Source organism: Vigna angularis, chromosome 3 (genome assembly GCF_016808095.1).
Source record: "Vigna angularis cultivar LongXiaoDou No.4 chromosome 3, ASM1680809v1, whole genome shotgun sequence".
NCBI lineage: Eukaryota > Viridiplantae > Streptophyta > Magnoliopsida > Fabales > Fabaceae > Vigna > Vigna angularis.
This window is the reverse complement of record NC_068972.1, coordinates 14,695,130-14,717,667: the sequence shown is the minus strand read 5'-3', so window position 1 is coordinate 14,717,667 and position 22,538 is coordinate 14,695,130. Positions and strand designations below refer to the sequence as shown.

Below are 22,538 nucleotides of genomic sequence, written 5' to 3'. Positions count from 1 at the left end.
GAGCAAGAAAGGATAAGATACCCTCCAAAACAAAGAACATGAAATGCAAAAAGAAACATCAAAAGCCATATTGGTAAGCAACTGAATGGAAGAAAATATAACTAATATGTGTGCACCAAAGAAAGGAAAAAACAACACCCACTTGTGCTCATTGCAAAAATTTAGATTCAATAACGGTAGCCAGTAAAGAGAAGTGAAAATCAAACTCCTAATAACCACTTGAGTAAAATAAAAAAACTCAAGAACCAATTAGTACATAAAAAGCTTAACCTTTTTGGAGGAGGGCCCAAAATGATTTTGACTTGTATCCCAAACTTAACCTAATTCACGATTTCTATACATACATTGCAAGAAATTTATCACTAAATAATAGAAGAAAACAGAAATAATTACCTGAGTAGAGGCATGTGGAGAATGAATTGCCCGATCTAAAGCTGCCAGAGTTTCTAACACCTACAGGTATTCATGATGACCATTCACTCAGATTGGGGTAGGAATGTACATAAAAGAAAACAGCAGAAAAATAACATACCAAGACCCAGGATGGGCCCAGAACATTATGCAGCCGATGAGCAATGTTGAAAAGAGTTCTCAAGGCCTAGTTCATGTGACCAGTGTGGATGAAATATTAGTGGTAATGACAATCAAAAATACAAACTAAGAAAATGAACAGTTAAAAAACCAAACTAAAGACAAATGGGGAAAAGTACAAATTGTTATTCAAAGAACCAGAAGGACCACCTGCACATTCTTAGGAGTAAGCACAACATTATCTCTCTGATCAAGTGATAGTTCTGACCGTTTTGATACAGGAGACGGCAAAGCACTACTAAAATCTCAAATTTAAGCTAAAATCTCAGTACTGTAAGCTTGAATTAAAGCACCATAATAAAAGAAACAAAAACTACTAATAACAGATTTAAAACATTTACCTCTTTCTTTCTGTTTCAACAGGAAAATTGATTGTAAATTTGCAAAGGGATGCAAGAAAGGAGTTTAAAGGTTCTACAGCTCGCAGAATACCACAAGCCTGCGAAAGTTTTCAATCCAATATCATTTTAAGTTCAAAGTTGATTCCAGATGTCATGTAAATAGAATAAAGTTAATATATATATATATATATATATATATATATATATATATATATATATATATATATTTCAAGGCAGAACTGACTTACTTGAGTAAATGCCTGGTATCCCTTTAATATTTCTAAAACAATGGCCTCTCCATGTGACCTTCAAATTAACCTCAAGTCAAATGTTAAGAAATATATTGAAATCATAACAAACAATATGTGGTTAATTAAGATTAATTGTAACCAGGATGGTACAAAAATATCTCAGAGCACTAAACTACGTTTTATATGATAAAATTACTCCAAAAATCCAGCAGATTATCAAGATCTGACCATGTTCAAATTTAAAATTTGATATGAATCAGAAAGAAGCTTAGGTGCTTTAGCTCTATGACTCGATTCTAAAATAACACTAATCATGCTTATTCATTTTGCATTGTTCTAAAATTTTGCATGCAAGATCAACATGATTACTTAATCAAAATGTCCATAGATGTTAAATGCTATGACTAGGTTAATGAATGGTGCAACATCTTTCAACCAGTGTCATTCTTTTGTGTATGCTAAAAAACAAACCTTGATAAAATAAGGGATAATGCATCAAGTATTGTCAACCACAGTGAGTCAACCATTGAGATACAGAGAACTGTAGTTTTGCCAGACCATTTCACAGGTGGATCATTATCACATCTAGGAGACTCAATCTGGATGGACATAGAAGAAGTAGGTCATCGAGTAGCATATCTCAGAAAAAAAACAATATGGAAAAGTAAAAACAGCAGAAAGTATAGAGAATACCTCTCCAACATCTATGGCTTCGTCTGTTAAAGTTGCAACAGTGAAGACAACTCCTAACAGGCCTTCAACTGCCAAAGTTATGGCATGTGCTTCACTGGCAACCAAAACAGCAGCATTCGATGCATCATTATCTAGACTCCACTCAATACCTGCCAGAGTAAAAACATGTCACTCATGAGCTAAAACATCATTATCCAAACTCCATTCAAATACACTTCTGACCCATATCACTACTATACTCAAAATAACCACAAGGATTATGTAAAGACAACACTTTTCAATAGATGATTATTGTGATAAAAATATATTAAATTTCCCCATAGTAACTAAGGAGAAAATTATCTTTAGAACCTTCCATTTCATTTCACCATATTTTTATTTTCTTATTTTAGAGAGTTTGATTGTTACAATACAATAATTCTTTATTTCCTTACATAGTTTAAGTTTGTATTAGAGTTCCCAATCTTGGGAGCTCTGTTTCCCCTGCCATGTAAATAGTTGTTGTTATTGACCACTACCACCCTCTAAAGCTAGTTTTACACTAGAAGGTGCACCCCTCGCCAACAATCACAACACCTACAACTAAGTCACCAACAGAATCACCACGAACCATCACAAGTCACCACTAGTATCCGTGCATGTAGCACATGCATCTAGTTCCGACAAGGCTCAAACCCATGCCCTTCAAATCATAAGACTAAATATCTGAGATGAAATTCAATTCAACCCTTTAGGCCCTAATGATCTTCCATATGTGATAGGTCCCCACCAGTTTGATGTTCTGAATTCTTTGCACTGAAGCCAATACATTTAGAGGATTTTGAAGGGACAATCAAGATAAGACCACATCGATGGTGGAGGACCAGGGTTAAATGATTCTAATTTTGTGATTTGGGATAATGAAGTTTCACCACTCACAACATATGTTGTGGAATTCACCAAACAGGTTCACCAAAAAAAATAGAGAATGTCTACAACACAACCACCACTAACAACAAAGACATGAATAAAGGAACAACTAATAGGCACAGAGACAATGATAGGAAATGGAATGTATACTATAGAAGAAAACTTATTAATAAAATGTAGTTAGGGGGCCTTTTGTGTAAAGCGATTGACACTTTCTGAGAAAGTCATTATATAGGGTGAGGGGTTGTTGTGTAGAGGAGTCTTTCGAGTTGTGAGATGGTTGACAAGGAATTGTCATTTGAGAATGGAAACACAACCCTTTGTAAACAAAGACCTTGGTTTCTCATTTTGCACTCATTGTGAGAGTACTATCACAAGGAACATTCAGTGTAATTGGTGTTTGATCTTGTTTGTCTGGGTCTTTTCAACGAGGAACATAACAGTTTGGTCTAACATACCAATTCCACGAAAAGGGGAATTATGGAGAATAGAGTAAATGCTTTGGAGAGATGGGTCAGTGATTAAGATAAAGCAATGGTGGAGGTAAAGATGGACATAGCCATCACGAAAGATAGTTTGCAAGATATCATAGGAGTGCTTTGACATTCAAAGAAAAACGGAAAAGTTTTGAAGGGGATGAAAACTCTATTAATGATGAAGGAAAGAGAGAAGAAAGATTTGTACAAGATAGCAGGTACACGGTAGCAGATCCAACGAGGAAGGAGAAGAAATCCAGAGACATTGGTGCAGCATCGATTGAGTAATATCAAAGAGAGATTGGTGCAGCATCGATTGAGGAAACTAGAAAAAAGTTTCAACTCTTTTGTTTAGGGGGATTTTTTTATTAATATATTTATTCTTTTATAGAAAGTTTTCATTTATACAAAAATTACTCAAGCAAATTAAACTCACCTAAAGGCGATCAGATAAGATGCCAAAATCATTAAGTCAAATAGGTGTCAAAAGTTTGAGTAATATCAGTCTTGTATAAATGTTGAATATTCTGTACAGTTTCAGATTCAGTTATTTTCCAGTTATTAGGTGGTTATGTTGGTCTGTAATTGTTATTAACTGTTCTTTTTTGTCCTTAATTTCAGTACAGTATTGGGTTGTGTGGTGTATTTTTTGTAAAATATTCAGTCTCTTAATAAGACTCGAGATTTTGTATGTGACTAGTGTTAAATAAACCAGTCGCTTCAATCATTAATTTCATCTGTTTATCTTGCTTTCTCTCCTCATAATCTAATAAGTAATTGTTTTCAAAATTAAAATAAGAATTCAAAGGAATGGAAAAAGAGAATACAGGATAGAGGAAAGAGAATCCTCTTTGAAGATGCCAATCAATAAAATATACAGAAAAGAACATATACAACACTAAGAAATAAGAGCTATCAGCTAAGATGTGTTAAGGAAAAGAAAAATACACCCTAAAATAAAAGACAACCCGAGGAGCAGAAAAATCTAAGAGTTGGCACAATATCTTACAAGCACTTTATGAAAGCAGGAAATGATATTAACAAAGTATCAACCAAAATTGATAGAACAGGATAAAACTATCAACAAAATTAGTATCAGACTTTCCTATTCAGTGCAATATGAAACTCTTTAGTAAAAAACGGAAAAAAAACAAATATTGACTTCAAAAAAGAGATAAAAGTGACAATTATTCTTGTTCAACTAAATACAAAAAATAAAATACCTTTAGCTTTGCTACTAAACATTCCAGCAACAGCAGCCAAGCTCTCCTCGCTTGATTCTTGAACCTACAGAATCATTTAAAGTTTCTTCTAATCATAAATTTTATTTTCAAAAAAAAAAAAAAAAATACAACACCAAATATATCCATGTTATACCATGACCAAAAACCTCAATCAGAAGTCAGAAATAAATAAAAGCATATGCAGTTAAAATCAAACCTGTACATTTGAAACAACCCTAGCAAGAGCTTTGACCATGCCCTCCACAACATTTGTATTCTTGGGGTGCCTGTGATGCCAATTGGTAGCAACAATGAATACTTAATATTGCATTAAGTTATTTTCTAGCAATTCAAGCATCTTTATTACACTAAAATTTGTATAATCCCTTCATCATAAATTTGGTAAATGTGGTAAACATGTCTTCCTCAATTCCCAATTAGTAGTTAAAAAGGTTTGGATATAGTACTAAACTTTAAAACATTTGCACTGGACAAAGTGGCTAGGACAACTCATGTAAGAAAGCACAACTAATATTACCGATGCCCATATTGATTACTACTAAAATATAGTATTGAGCATGGGCCATGATTTAATATAATCATGATTATGTCCTAACTCATGGTTTTCTTTTCAGACAATGCTTTCTCTCTCTACTGTTACATAACTTAAATTTTTTAATGCATAATTTCTCTGGTCATTATGTGGGTTCTGAGCCATTATTTTTCTTTGGCCATTATCACAGCTTAGTTATCCTTTATTATTCCCAAGCATTGAAAGAATTAAATATAATTTCTACATTAGACATAAGTACTACATATCATTCAAGATAGAAACTAATTGCAAACATAACCAAAAGGTTAAACACAAAACAAAAACAGCAATTAATTACCTTAGTTAGAATATGTATTATACATAAGTAGTTGTTAGAATAGGTATTTAATGCAGGTAGTTAGTAGTTGTATTGGAAAATTGCTATATATTGTGATTATGAGCTTTTAGCATTAATTACCTAGATATTCTGATGTAATTTTCTTCTATAAATTGTGATTATGAGCTTTTAGCATTAACTACCAAGATATTTGCGTTGTAATTTTCTTCTATAAATAATAGATAAGCAATCACTTAAGCTCTTTTTCTCATATCTATGGTCTTAAGATGGTACCAAACGAGGTTGTAGCATCAGCCAACAACTGTCAGCCAGCACTGGCCACCTTTGTCAATGGAACAACTCTGTGTCTCCTCCACAATGCTCCTCAGACCTCCTTGTCCTTGTTTTGACGATGGTTTCTCCAGTTTCAGCTTTGGTTGAGAGGCTCCTCTCTCTCATACTCTTCCTCCACCACTATTTGTCATCTTTTATAGTTGGCATTAGCTGTGGAGTGTAGATTGTTGTTGTAATTCTGATTGTTGGTAAATTCTTCCTTTAATATGTCTTCTCTTTCTTAAAGTGGATACAAACTTCCTCAATGTTCCTTTCATAAGAGAATAGGCCACGCTCAAAAATAAATGCTTCTTCTTTTATATAGTTTCCTAGCAATAGAGCAAACATCTTCCGATCTAATAAGGTTGAATCACATTTTTCTAATGAAGAATATCAAGAATATCTCAATTTGTCAAAAGCTAGCTTCTCTAAAACCTTGAAATGTCAAATTCCATGGATAATTTGACTAGGGTGCTTCTGCTCACATTTCTAGTAACGTTTCAATATCTTCTTCCATTTCCTTGTCACATTACTTCAGCCAAGGGATCCAAAGTTACTTCTCAAGGAATTCCCCTCTCTCCATCTTTGAACCTAAAGTATGTTCTTTTTGTCCTTAGTTGTACTTTTAACCTAATTTCCTTAAGTCAATTAACTAAATCTTTAACTTGTTTTATATAACCTTCAATGGAAATTCTTTTGTTATATAAAAGCATAGTCTTGGTCGATTGATTGGTGAAAGACATGAATATAGGGCACTAGACCGTCAATGTCTTGTTAAGCATCCCTATCTCCTAAGCTTCTACAAAATTGCTTGGATCATCCACATTTATCAAAATTAAAAAAGGATGATTTCCAAAACTTAGTAAACTCCAAGCCTAGACTGTGAGTCATGTCAATTAGGAAAACATATTCAGTCTTCTTTCCAAAAAGAATTGAATCAAAATACAACTTTGTCTTCTTTATAATTCTTTATGATATACATATGATATATATGCATACATTCATTGGATAAATTAGGAGACAAGCACAACCTTTTTCAAGGAAATAAATCCCTAAGATTGTGGATTGATATGCTAGTAATAAAACCAAGGTATAACCAATATACAAAATTAAAACCAATAAGAATAAAATTTGAAACTTCCTAAAATATCTTAATAGAATAAAATCTAAAACATTCTAAAATATCTCAACACTTCCCCTCTAGCTAGTGAATAAGTGTTCTCCATTTTCAGCTTTGGATATAATTTTTCAAAATTATTATTGTTCAGCCCCTTGGTGAGTACGTATGCAAGTAGTCCTTGCATAGACACATATGGGGTGCAAATCAAGACACTGTCAAGCATTTCTTTGATCAAATGATTGTCCACTTCAATATGTTTAGTTCCTCATGCTGATTTCAGATTTACTGTCACAATATAACCTCATAGGTTCATCCCACTTTATCTTTAAGGCTTCTAGTATAATCTTCCGTCATAATAGTTCATATATTCCTTGAGCCATTTCTCGGAAATTTGCATCGGCAGTGGATCTAGCTACAACTGCTTTTTACTTTTCCAAGTTACTAGGTTTACACCAAAGAAGGTGCAATATCCAGTGATTGACCTCCTATTCATAACTAAACCTGCATAATCAGCATCAGTGTATGTCTCAAGGCTCGCATTCTTGTTTGTTATAAATCTTTCAATGATTTGATGTTGACCTATAATTGTTTGTTGTTCACTTATATTCTTTTTGGTCTTCCTCTACCTCTAACCATTGGATAATCTATCATCTAGTCAACCTTCCTTATTAATGTATCCACAAGTCCTCTATACACATGCTCAAAACCGTGTAAGATGATATTTTGTCTTGTCTAATGATAGTATTCCTAATCCTATCTTGTCAAGTGTACCAACTCACCCATCTTAACATTCTCATTTCTCTAACATTAAGCTTACTTTTTGTTGGCTCTTTATCCCCCAACATTATCCCATAATGTATTGCAGATTTTTGTCCCACTTATCATAGCAGGTTTTATATAATGTGCAGTAAATTTTTCAAATGGTTACTTTTGTATCGCATATCACGCCCAAAGCAATCCTCTTTTTCATCCATCTTGCCTGATTCATGGTTTCGACATCACTTCCTGCGTCCAATAACTTCTATATACATCTAATTCTTTAAAAACATTTATGGAGGCCAATAAGCTATAAGATAAAAGCTTTATTGACAATACTCCTAAGACACATAATAACCAGACAGAACTAGAATTATTAAGCATGATATCATTAAATTGAGAAAAAAAATAAGCGAACTTACATAACAATAATTACAAGAAATACCAATATACCAGTTTCTCCCAGAACTATGAACAATATCATTAAATTCAGAAAAGAAAATTGAACTTACAAATCAAAATTTTGGAAAAGAATCCGCAGTGTCCGTGCCTCAACACAAAACCCCTAGAAACCACCATGTCTGGTTGTTAGGTTAAAAACTTACTGATCAGATCAAAAACTTGTGAAAGAAAATTAAAAAGAATAATACAACAGAACTAAATTACCCTTAAAATCTCAAGAACAAGAATGCGATGCCATAATGGCAAATCAAGAAAAGTAACCTTCAGCAACATACTGAGAAAAACCTGATAATTAAAAGAAAAAGTAATCATCTGTCAATATTGTTGAGATGTGACAAAATATATAAAAGGAACTGATACCAAAGGGCAGCAAAATACAAGGGTGGTATCTTAGATTACAAGCAAAGAATTAGCTCTCGGTTGAGAAGAAACTCTTCACAAGCATTATGTTCATTGTACATTACATCACAAATACAAAATATATCCCTCTCACTCAACCCGAAAAGGAAATCTGCAATACGAATTTCCTTAGCCTGATTGATATGAGCTGAGTGGCTAGATGGAAAAGGAAATAAGAAACTAACCTCACATTCAGTTATAAGGGAAGAACTATAAAGTCTTATGATATGAGCAACTGAACGCAAGACCAAACGACGAAAGCTAGGTTCACCAGTTTCTCCTTCAAGCTAATTATCACATTAAAGAATTACAAAAATTATCACTTTACTGTTCAAAAACAGAGAAAGAATCTCATGAGTTAGACAACATCATTATACATGTTTCAGGGCACTAATTACCTCAGCATTGGTACGAAGTGAAGTCATAAGAAGTGAACAAATTTGTCGTCGTAAAGCCTGAAAGATTATGAACAAATACAATGAGATAAAAGAACAAAAGATATGTTAGTATGGTATGATTCAAGTAAATATCAGTAATAGCATCCAGATTCACCTGTTCATAGGGTAACAAGGTTCTGAAGATAGCCACATAATTGGACAAAATGAACCTGCAAAACATGTTTGGAATATTATAATGAGGATTGAAGAGCATTGCAAACTTATGTTTCAGTAGAACAACCAAATTGAATTCACCATACCGTTGAGGCCAATTCACAAGCATTTGGAGGATCTAATTTGTAGAATATAAAAATAAATATAAATAGATGTGTGTGTGTGTGTGTGTGAATGTTCTTCCCTTAAACAGCATTTTAGCATAAGATAACAGAATAAATCAACAATTCCATGCATCTCAATCAAATATCTGATTGCAAATAATCTGCAAAATGACATCAACCAGTAAACCACACAGTGCAAAAATATTTCTTACTCAAGAATATCAAGTGCAAATGTTCTCTGAAGAATGTTGACACGTAACCAATTTGCCTGTAGAATAGATGGAGGTCAATGTCATCCAGGAAGAAATGGCATTTAATGAATATCAGAATTTATACTAGTGATTTGAAAAAAAAAAAACAAAGGAGAGCACCTAACGGATTTCTAGATACTCAGACAAAAAATTCCAACAAAATGGTTCCAAATAAGCACATACAGATCCACCTGCGGCAAGAGATGTCAGGTCTTCAAGCAAGCGCAGTCCAAGTTTTCCGGTTTCAGTTAAATTCTCCCTCCTCACAGCAGGACTCCCAGAAACAATTTCATTATCTAATGAGCTGTGCATGATTATAAACACAATCAACAAGTGATCTCACTGGAATTGTAAACATGATCTAAAGATCATAACCATAGGTTCAAATTAAGAGAATTCATTGGCCTACTTGAGACAACACCATTAAGCAAGTCTCTAATAACAAGGGGGAGAACATACTTTGACAAATTGAAGCTACGGTTAACATCACCAGTAACCGAAGTTGTCCTAGTGAGCTGACCTCCAAAACCAAATTTGCCAGCTGGAAGAGACTCGGCCAAAACTACACGATCAAAAATTAGGGCTACTGCCTGCCTGAAGGTAGCTGCTGCAGTACTGCAAAAAAAAATATTTAAGAACACATACAGATAAATAGGATAAATATATGCAACACAAAAGTATTAGCAACTGATGATGGATATAATATTAATATGGAGAAAAGGTTACTACAGGGAAGAGTTAAATGAATCTGTGAGAAAATGCAAGAAAAAATTTGCTTAATGTATTTTTACCACACCGCAGCTGATTTATTTATAACAACAATGATTACAAAGATAATAAAAAACCAATACTAGTTTCAAGATAACAATTAAAACATCACAACTTCATGAGGTACATTAAACTATGTTAATATTAACTCAACTACTTAGAGAGATAATAAACATTAAATACTACAACTTACAGCAGAATCACAACTTTTGCATATCTATATCTATACACATATATGTGTACACATAGAGAGAGAGGGAGGTCTTACTTCCGCACACTATCAGAAGATCGAGTGTTTTCAAGAAGCCTGAGACAGATACCGAGAGCTTGAGACATGGTATCCTGAAATTAACAAGATACGATTATAACTGTTATAATTATAGAAAGAAGGAACTGATCTTATATAATCAGGAATATTGTTACAATTTTAGAAATAAGAAGTTGATCCTCTATAATCCAGAATCTAAATTTTATATATATATATATATATATATATATATTATTAGGTTGTATGTGTTATTAGGAACATTTTATTTATTCATGTATTATATCATTGTTATTAGAGAATATCAAATATCAGTTATTTATAGTATTGATTCTTTTTTCCAATGTAAATAAAGCATATGTATTGACTCCGAAACACACAGTTCAGCTCAATGTTTATCTCTTGCCTAGAGTCTAACAAATAACTTGTAACAAGTTGGACACAAATTCAAAGGTCTGGTCTATTTATCTTTCAGATAAAAAATATTGAAATTGAACAACTCTAGGACAGCATAATATAATGAAAACAGCCTCCTATATCCTTTTCTAAACAATTTTATTTTTCAGCAATTGCATAATAATTGGGGCCATTTGGCAGGATGATGTACCATGTAATTTGTCGAACCCCCAATTCTAAAAAAAAGCAAAGTGCATAAAAAATTTAACCCTAAAATCAAATGATCCATCCTAGGATAATGATGCCCAAACCATCATACTTAGTCTTTCTATTGACAAAAGCATACAGAATCAGCACACAAAACAATGAACAATGAATCAATATTCGACCAACCACTAATATTGGTTAATTTTGGCAATAAATCTGTTTTTTTATCTTTTGGTCCAGTCTATCAGATTATAGCTAAGGATTTGTCCCTGAGATTGGTAAAGGAATGAGTACACAACTTCCATTGCTAAAAGGTTGCTTTTGAGTGGCAGACAAACTCTAGAAGCTTCCCTATTTCCTATGGCCTTCATGAATAATGATATAGTATATTAGAGTTATATTTTGAGAAGGAATATGACAACTTTTCAACACATTCAAAACAGAGAATCTTCACGGTTATTCCTGGGAACATTTTAGAAAATATTTAGTTGTAATCCTTAATGCCTAATTTATTTCCTTTTAAGTTGAAGGTCCCCTCCAAGACTAAATTTGTTGTCTAACACTACTAGTAGATGTAACACTAATGACCCATCAAATGTAAGGATACCACAAAAAACATTGTCCCAACATTTGCATAAAGCAAGCAACTACTTGCGTTAACATGATGAATTGGCTTGTGAACTCGTAGCTGTATCTGAATTCTGCAAGCTTTGGGCAAGGCAAGGACTAAAAAAGCTTTAGCAACATTGTATTTTTTCACTGGAGGTTGGAGTTCTTGGTAGAAGTAGTGTTCTAATTTTATAAATAATGTTTTCATCTATTATATCATGTAAGATAAATCCCTATGTTTAACCTCATTAGTCCTTATAGATGAAAGCAACACCTTTGTTTGTACTGTCAGCCTCTTTTGTCTCCGTTTTTTTACCTCATTTCATTGTTTCAACTAACTTTGGTGTTGAGACACATTCTCCCTCTCACAGCCTTAGGGTTCCTCTTCTCTCTTCTCAGGTTTGGTCGCCGTTCTCTATCTCTGAGATGACATCAATAGATTTTGCTCCTTTCTTTTCTGCTACTCATATCCTATCATTACAAGTGCAAAACTTAACTAGAAGAACTATTCATCTTGGTTTTCCTCGATGGAGTTATGCTTTTGTTAGATTTCAGCTTAAAACCAATTAGCATTAAGAGAAGTTGTCCATGACTTGAAATGACTTTAATAGGAATTGCTCCTTTCTTTTTTGCCACTCCTACCATTACAAATGCAACACTCAACTGGAAGAATTATCCATCTTGGTTTGCCTCCATGTAGTTATGTTATGGTTACGTTAGATTTCTAGTTAAAACCAATTAGCATTAAGTGAAGTTACCCTACAAATATATAACACACTCCAATACTTGAGCCAGGTGATGTGGGACTTCCCAACATTACCCCTCCAAAAATGTCTTCTAAACTAGACAAGCTTGCAAAAACCAGGTGATTACCAAGATGAGCTACAGGCTTTGATACAATGTTGGCATTGAGTGAAGTTGTCCAATAGACATATAATTCGTACTCCAACACTTCAGGCAAGTGATGTGGGACTTCCCAACAGGTTCTACGGTCAAGGATATCATGACCATTTAGAAATGGAAGTCAGCTCTATTCCTAATGCAAATAGATCTTAATGGAAAAAGATTGGCTTCCAACTATGTGTTGTTTTATGGCGGTCAAGTTCAATCCCCTTTATGTTAAGTGTATCAACTACATGCGTTACTCAAGCTATGGAAGGTCATAGTCCATGAAACATTTATTCCTTTTTTCTCCATTTTTTACCAAAAAATTCCTTATTGTGTCATTGTTGCCAATGGATCCAAAGTAGCATCTCAAGAAGTTAGCCAAGTTTCATAATCCCCTTCCCTAAATTTAAATTGTCTTGTAATAATTTAAATATCTCTAAATCAATTCACTTGTTCTTTAAATTGTTTTGTGACCTTTACTTCTAATTCCTTTTTTATGCAGGAACATGGCATGAGTCATCTGATTTGAAAAGGACATGAGTAATTGGGTGTTTACCATTTGAACCTGAGTAACTCCATCCTGTTTTGAAACTCCAGTCCCAAAACATTTGCATGATCATTTGAGCCATCCAAGTTTATCAAGATGGAAGATGATGGTTGCTAGTCTCAAACAAATTCAAGCTATAGATTGTAAATCTTGTCAGTTAAGAAAACTTGTTAGATCTTCCTTTCCTAAATTTCTAATATTCATTCTGATGTTTTGGGGACCAAGTACGTTACTTCTTTTGATTTTAATTATTTTGTAACCTTCATTGATGAATCCCCTTGACATACTCAAGTCTATTTAATGAAAGACAAATATGAACTTATATATCTTTCTTCAATGAAATTAAGAACCAATTTGGGAAGATAATTAAAATTCTCAAAAGTGATCAAGCTAAGGAATATTATTTTGTTGTGTTTCATTTATTCTTTATCTTTCCCAGGAATTTTATATTAGCGAGCATGTTCTCACACTCCACAACAAAAAAGTATAATAGAGAGGAAAAATAGACATCTTATTGAAATTCCAGGCTCTCTAATGTTAAATACTAATGTTCAGTGGGAGAATGTTGTCCCCACTGTTTGTTTCCTAACCAATAAGATGTCTTCTTCCTCTATTGAAAATAAAGTTCCTCACTCTAAATTTTTTTCAAATGACCCTCTATATCATGTCTCTCCACATGTGGTTGGGTGTACTAGTTTTGTTCACTGTGTCCCTCCAAGTCTTCACAAACATTCTACAAAGGCTATTAAATGTGCCTTTTTAGGATATTCCAACCTTCACAATGAGTATAAATGTCTCCCTCAACCAAAAGTTATTGTTAGAATAATTATTAAGTCTACCTATGATTAGTAGAGCAGGGCCTAAAGTAGGTAGTTATGTGTTGGGTTATCTATAATGATTGTTCCTATCAGTCTAGGACAATCTCTTCATCTTCCATCTATCTATTGTATCAGATTTTTATCTATATAAATAATAGAACTGAGAAGGGTCTTTCAAGCCCTTTAGAACTATTTTTTCTCTGTTTTAGATCTCAAGTTGGTATCAGAGCAGGTTCATCCTGCTCTGGTTTCTGTCCTGGGTAGTCCACCAGCACTGTCACTACTGTTTGCACCTGTCCGGTGCCGTTCGCCGTTGTCCGCGGCTGTCTCGCCACTATCTGCAGCTGTCAACTGCAGTTTGATGTTCTTCAACTTGGTTGTCCACCATCTCGCATCTGTCCGCTGTTGTCCACCGCCGTTCGTCGCCGTCCGCCGTCTGCCGTCACTGTTCCGTCTGGCGACCACTGAATCTAGTTCGCCTCTTCACGCAACAGCCAACCCCACCGGTGGGTTCGCCTGATTCTCCTCCACGCTCCGTCACGCGCAGCCTCTTTGTGCACTGCGAACAGGCGCGTGCTGTCCACGCGCCGCCCTCTGCTCACCGGAAAGTCACCGCGCCACCTCCATAGCTGTCGCCCTCTGCTCCTCTGTTCGTTCTGACCCTCAAAATCTTACTTTGGTGTGTCCAGAAGCTCCCCTTTAAGAAAACCCTAAGAAACCCTCTAGGGTTTTCTGGTTCTTCACGGTTTTTCTGGTTCCTTTTCCTGTTTTTATCAAAGAATGGCGTCTGGAAGTGCTCTTTCTTTCTCTGGAAGTCCCTCAATCACTTCCGAAAAGCTAAATGGAAAGAATTATCTGTGTTGGTCTGCTGCTGTGGAAATGTGGTTCCTTGGTCAAGGACATTATGACCATCTTGAGCAGGATGGGAGCCAAGTTCCTTCTGACAAAGCTGAACAATGGAAACAAGCTGATTTCCAATTGTGTGCCCTATTGTGGCAATCTGTGGAACCACGGCTTTTGATATCTCTGAGAGCGTTCAAGACATGTTACACTTTTTGGAAGAAAGCTCAAAGCATTTATGCTAATGATATTCAACGTCTCTATGATACCGCAAACAAGCTCGCCTGTCTCAAAATGACAGACCATGATATGGTCTCCTTCATGACTGAAGCCCAAGCAGCTGTGGAAGAATTGAGAATGTTCTTGGAAGTGGAATCTTCGGAAGATATCAAAAAGAAGCTTGACAAGTATTATATGGTGATGATCCTCCTGCTTTGCATCCAGATTTGAATCACATCAGAGATCAACTTCTGACAAGTCATGAGGTCCCTTCCTTGGAAGCCTTGACCACACGTCTTCTTCGTGTTCCGGTGTCTCAGTCTCAGGAAGCTCATGAAACAATGGAACCATCTGTCATGGTTGCCACGCGAGGAAGAGGAGGACGTGGCACTAGAGGAGGAGGACGTGGAGGTCGAGGACGTCCACAGTGCTCTTACTGTAAGAGAGTGGGTCACATCCAAGAAAATTGCTACTCCTTGCATGGCTTTCCTTCAAAAACCGCCAATATCTCTAAGGCTGAAACTTCCACTTCCAACTCCAAGTTCACTGAGGAAGAGTATCAAGAGTATCTGCGATTAAAGTCGAACAGTTTGGCGCAATCATCTCAGTCCCCAAGTACGTCCACAGCTTGCATTTCTCAATCCATGGAAGGTCTAAATTCATGGGTAATTGACTCGGGTGCTTCTGATCACATTTCTGGTAATACCTCATTGTTCTCAACCCTTTCCCTCCAAGAAAAACCCCATTTCATTACCCTTGCAAATGGCTCTAAAACTTGTTCAAAGGGAGTCGGTCAAGTCTCCATGTCTCCCTCTCTAACTCTGAAATCTGTTCTTTTTGTCCCTAACTGTCCATTCAATTTAATTTCCCAAAGTCAGTTAACCAAAATGTTACCTTGTTCAATAACTTTCGATTCAAAATCTTTTGTTATACAGGAGCGTGGCTCGGGGAGACAGATTGGAGAAGGATATGAAGCTGGAGGTTTATACCATTTTGGATCTCGTCCACGGGTATCTTGTGTTGCAGCTCTTCCCCCTAAAGTGTTACATGATCGGTTTGGCCATCCTCACTTGTCAAAGTTAAAAAAGATGTGTCCTGAACTTAGTGGTCTTCAGACTTTAGAATGTGAGTCATGTCAACTAGGAAAACATGTTAGATCTGTCTTTCCTAAAAGGTCTCAATCAATGTGTACTTCTAGTTTCTCTATTATTCATTCTGATGTCTGGGGACCTAGTCGCGTCTCTTCTTTTGGTTTTAGGTATTTTGTTACTGATGAGTATTCTAGATGTACTTGGGTTTATCTAATGAAAGATCGCTCTGAATTGTTACCCATTTTCACATCTTTTTTGAATGAAATCAAGAACCAATTTGGTCACGTAATTAAAGTCTTAAGAAGTGATAATGCTAAAGAGTATTTCTCATCAACTTTTTCTTCACTTCTTAGCTCCCATGGTATTTTGCATCAGTCCACTTGTCCTCATACACCACAGCAAAATGGTATAGCCGAAAGAAAAAATAGACACTTAGTTGAAACGGCTCGTACCCTTTTGCTTGATGCTAATATTCCTGTTCATCATTGGGGGGATGCCATCTTAACTGCATGTTTTCTTATTAATAGGATGCCTTCCTCCTCTCTCAATAATAAAGTCCCTTTCTCCATTCTCTTTCCCAATGATCCTCTCTTTCACACCTCTCCTCGAGTCTTTGGTTGTGTTTGTTTTGTTCACGACATGTCTCCGGGGCTCGACAAGCTCTCTGCTCGTGCGATCAAATGTGTCGTTTTGGACTATTCTCAGCTTCAAAAAGGGTACCGGTGTTACTCTCCTGAAACCAAAAAGTACTACATGTCTGCCGATGTTACCTTCTTTGAACAGACACCTTTCTTCTCTCCCTCTGTTCAAGATGTTCATATCCTCCACCAGGTCCTTCCTCTTCCAGTGGTTGAGTCTAATATCTCCAATGCCTCAGTCAATCCAAGTCATGCCCAAGGTCCTCCCGAACCTTCCTCTCCACATAATGATATCCTTCAACACAGTACCCCGGTGAGTAATTCTCTTCCAGAAAATGGTGGATCTCCTCCTTCAGATTCTTCTCCGTCACCATCTCCTGTCACGCCTCCTGGTGAAGATGATTCTGGTTAGCCCATTGCTCTCAGAAAAGGCACTCGTTCCACTCGAAACCCTCATCCCATTTATAATTTTCTTAGTTATCACAGAGTGTCGCCCTCCTTTTATTCCCTTTTATCCTCAGTATCTCCTGTGGTTATTCCTAAAAATGTGAAAGAAGCACTTGATCATCCTGGATGGCGACAAGCCATGATTGAAGAAATGCAAGCTCTTGACCACAGTCATACTTGGGAGCTTGTGCCACTTCCCCCGGGCAAAAAGGCTGTTGGTTGTCGATGGGTATATGCAATTAAAGTCGGCCCTAATGGTGACATTGATAGGCTCAAAGCCCGGCTGGTTGCAAAAGGGTACACTCAGGTTTATGGTCTTGATTATTGTGACACCTTTTCTCCCGTGGCAAAGATGACTACCATTCGATTGTTCTTTGCAATGGCAGCCATTCGTCATTGGCCACTTCATCAGTTGGATATCAAAAATGCCTTTCTCCATGGTGATCTTGAGGAAGAAGTTTATATGGAGCAACCTCCAGGGTTTGTTGCTCAAGGGGAGTCTGGTATGGTTTGTAAATTGAACCGATCTCTATATGGGCTCAAGCAATCACCACGTGCTTGGTTTGGAAAGTTTAGCTCCATTGTTCAAAAATTTGGACTAAAACGCAGTGAAGCAGATCATTCAGTCTTTTATTATCATTCGTCTCCTGGAAATGTGTTTACTTGATAGTATATGTTGATGATATAGTTATTACAGGAAATGATACTGCTGGAATATCTCAATTGAAGGAGTACTTGTGTAGACATTTCCAAACCAAGGATCTTGGGAGCCTCAAATACTTCCTAGGCATTGAAGTAGCTCAGTCAAAAGATGGAGTTGTAATCTCCCAAAGGAAGTATGCTCTGGATATTTTGCAAGAAACAGGCATGATTGATTGTAGACCGGTTGATAGCCCTATGGATCCAAATCAAAAATTAACAACAGAAGAAGGTGAATTATTCTCCGACCCGGAGAGATATAGGAGGCTAGTTGGAAAACTAATCTATCTCACTATTACAAGGCCGGATCTATCTTTTGCAGTTGGAGTGGTTAGTCAGTTTATGCAAGCTCCATGTGTTGGCCATTGGAATGCTATCATTCGCATTCTAAGGTATGTGAAAAAGGCTCCCGGGCAAGGGCTGTTATATGAAGAAAAAGGAAGCCTTCAGGTATCAGGATATTGTGATGCTGATTGGGCAGGTTCTCCTATTGATAGACGATCTACTACTGGATATTGTGTTTTCCTTGGAGGAAACATTATCTTATGGAAAAGTAAGAAACAAAATGTAGTGGCTCGATCAACAGCTGAGGCTGAATATAGGGCAATGGCTTCATTAACATGTGAACTTATATGGGTGAAGCAGTTCCTTCAAGAGCTTAACTTCTGTGGCATCCAAAGTATGAAGATGTATTGTGATAACCAAGCTGCTCTTCACATTGCATCAAATCCAGTGTTTCACGAGAGAACCAAACATATAGAAATTGATTGTCATTTTGTTCGGGAAAAATTATTGTCAAAAGAAATATGTACTGAGTTTGTTGGATCAAATGACCAACTCGCAGATGTGTTGACTAAGTTGTTAAGGGGACCTCGGATTGAGTTTATTTGTTCCAAGCTTGGTACATACAATTTGTATGCTCCAGCTTGAGGGGGAGTGTTAGAATAATTATTAAGTCTACCTATGATTAGTAGAGCAGGGCCTAAAGTAGGTAGTTGTGTGTTGGGTTATCTATAATGATTGTTCCTATCAGTCTAGGACAATCTCTTCATCTTCCATCTATCTATTGTATCAGATTTTTATCTATATAAATAATAGAACTAAGAAGGGTCTTTCAAGCCCTTTAGAACTATTTTTTCTCTGTTTTAGATCTCAAGTGTCATTATATATATGTTAATGTTACCTCCTTTGAGGACACAATGTTTTTCTTGTCCTCAACGGAACATTCTTCATTTGTTCAATAGGTCCTTCTTACATTGCAACATTGGGCACAAATAACTCCTTCATCCTTAGCTAAAGATCCTCATGACTCAAATCCTCCACCTCCATATTCCAATACCATGGATCCTGCATCTTCCTCGCCTTCTCCTTCTAATCATTCTTTGCCTATTGCCCTTAGAAAAGGAATTTTATATATTCGTAATTGATCTCTTGTTTATAATATTGTAAGTTATCATCGTTTGTCTCCTTCATATTCCTTTTTTGTTTTCTCCTCGTCCACCACTATTATTCTAACAATGTTCACAAGGATTTTGGTCACCATAGATGGTGACAAGCCATGATTGGCAAAATACATGCACTTGAACACAATCGAACTAGGGAGCTTGTCCCCTTTCCTCGTTGTAAGAAGCTTGTGGGTTGTCGATGGGTCTATGCAATTAATATTGGTCATATTGATGAAGTAGATAGTCTCAAAGTTTGTCTACTGACTAAGGGATACACTTAGACTTATGGCTTCAACTATTGTAATACTTTTATCTCATGTGGCTAAGATCAACAGTTTTCATCTTTTTCTTGCTATGGTTATCATTCACCATTGGCCTCTTCACCCGCTCGACATTAAAAACGTCTTTCTTCATGGTGATCTAGGGAAGGAGATTTACATGGAGCAATCTCCTAAATTTGTTGCACAGAGAGTCTGGTTTAGTTTGTAAAATATATCAGTCTCTCTGTATGACCTGAAGTAATCACCCAAAACTTGGTTTGATAAAATTAGTCATATTGTGTAGAGCTTTTACTGAAATAGAGCAAGGTAGATAAGTTAGTGCTTTAGTCGGTTGTTCCATTAACAAAAGATCTACCACAAGATATTGTCTATTCCTTGGAGGGAAGCTTGTATCATGGAAAAGTAGGAAACAAATTGTTGTTCACCAATCTAGTGCAAAAGGTGAATATAGATTGATGACCCTAGCCACATGTGGACTTGTGTGGATTAAACACCTCCTTCAAGAGTTCAAATTTTATGAAAATGAGAAGATTGCATCCAATCCGGTGTTTCATGAGAGAACTAAACATAGAGAGATTGATTGCCATTTTGTTAGAAAAAAGTTGTTGCCAAGGATTTTATTATGGGGTTTACCAATTTTAATGAGCAACTTAGAGACATTCTGACTAAATCTCTAAGAGGACCTATGATTTAGTTTATCTGTTCCAAGTTTGGTACATATGGCCTATATGCTCTAGTTTGAGCGGGAGTGTTAAAACGTAATGTTATTTTATTTCTATTTCTTTTGTATGTACCCAACTTTAGGGTTAGGGTGTAAGGTAAGTGCCTTGCCTTCTTTTGTAACTCCTATATATACATCAACAAAAAGGCACGACAGTGTAGGATGAATACACCATTTTCCTTCCATTTTATTTATTCAAGTATTTTAAGCATTTATCTTGCCCTACCATTTTCCTTCCATTTTATTTATTCAAGTATTTTAAGCATTTATCTTGCCCTACAGCATTCATTGATCCATATAGCCAATCTAACCTAGCAGATTAAGGCAATGTTGTTGCTGTATTGACTTATAACTTATTCTATATTTCTGCTGAGACTCATAGCCAAACAGCTTTAACTCCAAAATCCCAACATGTTCTTAATAGTTAAAAAATAGGATAAGGTTCAAACCTCCAACTAGGAAATCGTCCAATGTGAATGTATTAACTGTATCATACAGTCCATGTCACACTACATAAACCTTATTTAGGTCAATTACATCTTTTGTTGAATAAAATCAATATATTATATATTATATTTAACAGAGTACAGTCAGCTTACCATTCAATTTCAGGGTCCGGTTATAATACAGTTTGTATACGGCAAACAAAATCATCTATAGTAGTTCATGTAGTTGAAACTTACCTCATTTTCAGGGTGCAATCGTGATTGAAATATTATTGATGTTGTTTGAAGGGTCTTGAGCTGAACACCCTCATCCGCCATTTCAGCATGCTGCACAGGACAGGGTTATTATAGGCAGGTTATTGAAGCATGACTTAGCCTTTGTACTAGAATGAAACTAAAACTTAATGTACAGCTCTGACATAAATCTACAAAATTAAACCTAAACATAAAAATTAAATAAATAACACGATTTGAAAGTCACTATATCCAAACAGCAAGACCACACAAAAAAAAAAGACATTTTGACAATCAATATTTCCAAAGAGTAGAGTCAAAAGTAAGGACTAGCTAAATGTTTTTAAACCATTATATGGTTATGATTCAACTGGTTAACAAAATAAACTTACGTCCTTCAGGGTAGATAGAATCTCCCTCAGGGCGGATGGGGAAACAGCATCATGGGATATCAGCTTCTGCAGACACGAAAGCCCAATAATGCTAAGCTTGACTGTTCGGACCTCACAAGCCATCAAAAATATGCGTAATATGTCCTCATTATGTGCAATTTCACTCGGACTTGACAACGTTCGAAGCTGTAAGTGAATAATAAGACATGTAAAGACTTTATAATTGCCATTTTTTAATCCATAAGATAAAATGAACAAAGCGCCCGTATAAGTCCCCCTCTGAAATTGCCTATTAACAGTATTATTACACTTCTGCATCTAACAGAGTCATTCAGAACATTGTCAAAGAACTTTCCACAGCAAAGATCCTTAAATATTCATTCTAGCATCATTCAAAATTTAAAAAAAAAAAAAAAAAAACACGCTCCTCGTTTTCCGAGTAACCAAGCACCAAGCGTTGAGGTTACTTCAAACTAAATCCAACAATTCAATCCATTTCAATAGTTGTGATGATCTACTAGCCGATAAATGGAAGTTCAAAATTGAAATTCATACAGTCACATTTTCTTCCTTTAAAATCAGTTCCTAAAACAACGAAACACCACAGCACAACCTTCCTGTTTGCAAAATCGAATTGCAATGCAGCAGAGTTTCGGAGGTCACAAAGAGCTCAAACCAGATGCAATTCAAAATCACTAATGCGGAACGAAAACATAAGCAGCGAAGAGTAACCTTGAGGATGGCGTGTTCTGCGCCGTCTTTAACAGCGGGATAACGACGGCGGGCTTCGGCAGAGAGAGCGCGGAGGTCGGACTCCAAGACCGCCATGAAAGCCATCTCGGATGTGCGTCGATGGAGTGAAGACTCTCGTCACTGTAATCTGTTGTTATGAAGTTTCACCATACGGGAAAGGAAGTGCAGTGGTCATAGATCTTGTGCCCGGGAGAGGGGCATAGATCAGCTGTGCAGCAAGTCACACGTGTGAAGGAAATGGATCGATGCAACATCAAACTTTTGGGCTAGTTCTATATCCACCCGCAGCCTATTTCTTTCTTCACCCCCATATTTTCTTCTGCATCCCATAGCCTAATGGAAATGATCTAACTAACCTTGATTTTTAAAACATGAAAATGACCTAACAGCATGTTTGTCACAGCTATCGCTGCACCTCCACAAAGTTTATGCAAGTCAAAAAAAA

The 22,538-nt window shown here is 36.1% G+C and overlaps 1 protein-coding gene across 1 annotated transcript in view; it reads right to left on the bottom strand.

Annotated features, from left to right (window-relative positions):
* The window catches only part of LOC108345550 (uncharacterized), a 51,382-nt gene extending 29,065 nt beyond the window's left edge, over positions 1–22,317 (bottom strand). The window contains exons 1-21 of the mRNA XM_052875559.1: positions 22,073–22,317; positions 21,341–21,526; positions 20,952–21,041; positions 10,426–10,499; positions 9,849–10,004; positions 9,573–9,693; positions 9,351–9,406; positions 8,976–9,030; positions 8,822–8,878; positions 8,609–8,710; positions 8,229–8,309; positions 8,075–8,127; positions 4,702–4,771; positions 4,485–4,548; positions 1,877–2,025; positions 1,655–1,782; positions 1,181–1,238; positions 933–1,030; positions 742–829; positions 533–598; positions 394–453 (exon numbers count right to left, since the gene is read on the bottom strand). Of these exons, the coding sequence (XP_052731519.1) occupies positions 394–453; positions 533–598; positions 742–829; positions 933–1,030; positions 1,181–1,238; positions 1,655–1,782; positions 1,877–2,025; positions 4,485–4,548; positions 4,702–4,771; positions 8,075–8,127; positions 8,229–8,309; positions 8,609–8,710; positions 8,822–8,878; positions 8,976–9,030; positions 9,351–9,406; positions 9,573–9,693; positions 9,849–10,004; positions 10,426–10,499; positions 20,952–21,041; positions 21,341–21,526; positions 22,073–22,177 (1,917 nt within the window). The 5' untranslated portion in view covers positions 22,178–22,317. The remainder of the gene's footprint in view (positions 1–393; positions 454–532; positions 599–741; positions 830–932; positions 1,031–1,180; positions 1,239–1,654; positions 1,783–1,876; positions 2,026–4,484; positions 4,549–4,701; positions 4,772–8,074; positions 8,128–8,228; positions 8,310–8,608; positions 8,711–8,821; positions 8,879–8,975; positions 9,031–9,350; positions 9,407–9,572; positions 9,694–9,848; positions 10,005–10,425; positions 10,500–20,951; positions 21,042–21,340; positions 21,527–22,072) is intronic.
* Between the last annotated feature and the right edge of the window lie 221 nt (positions 22,318–22,538).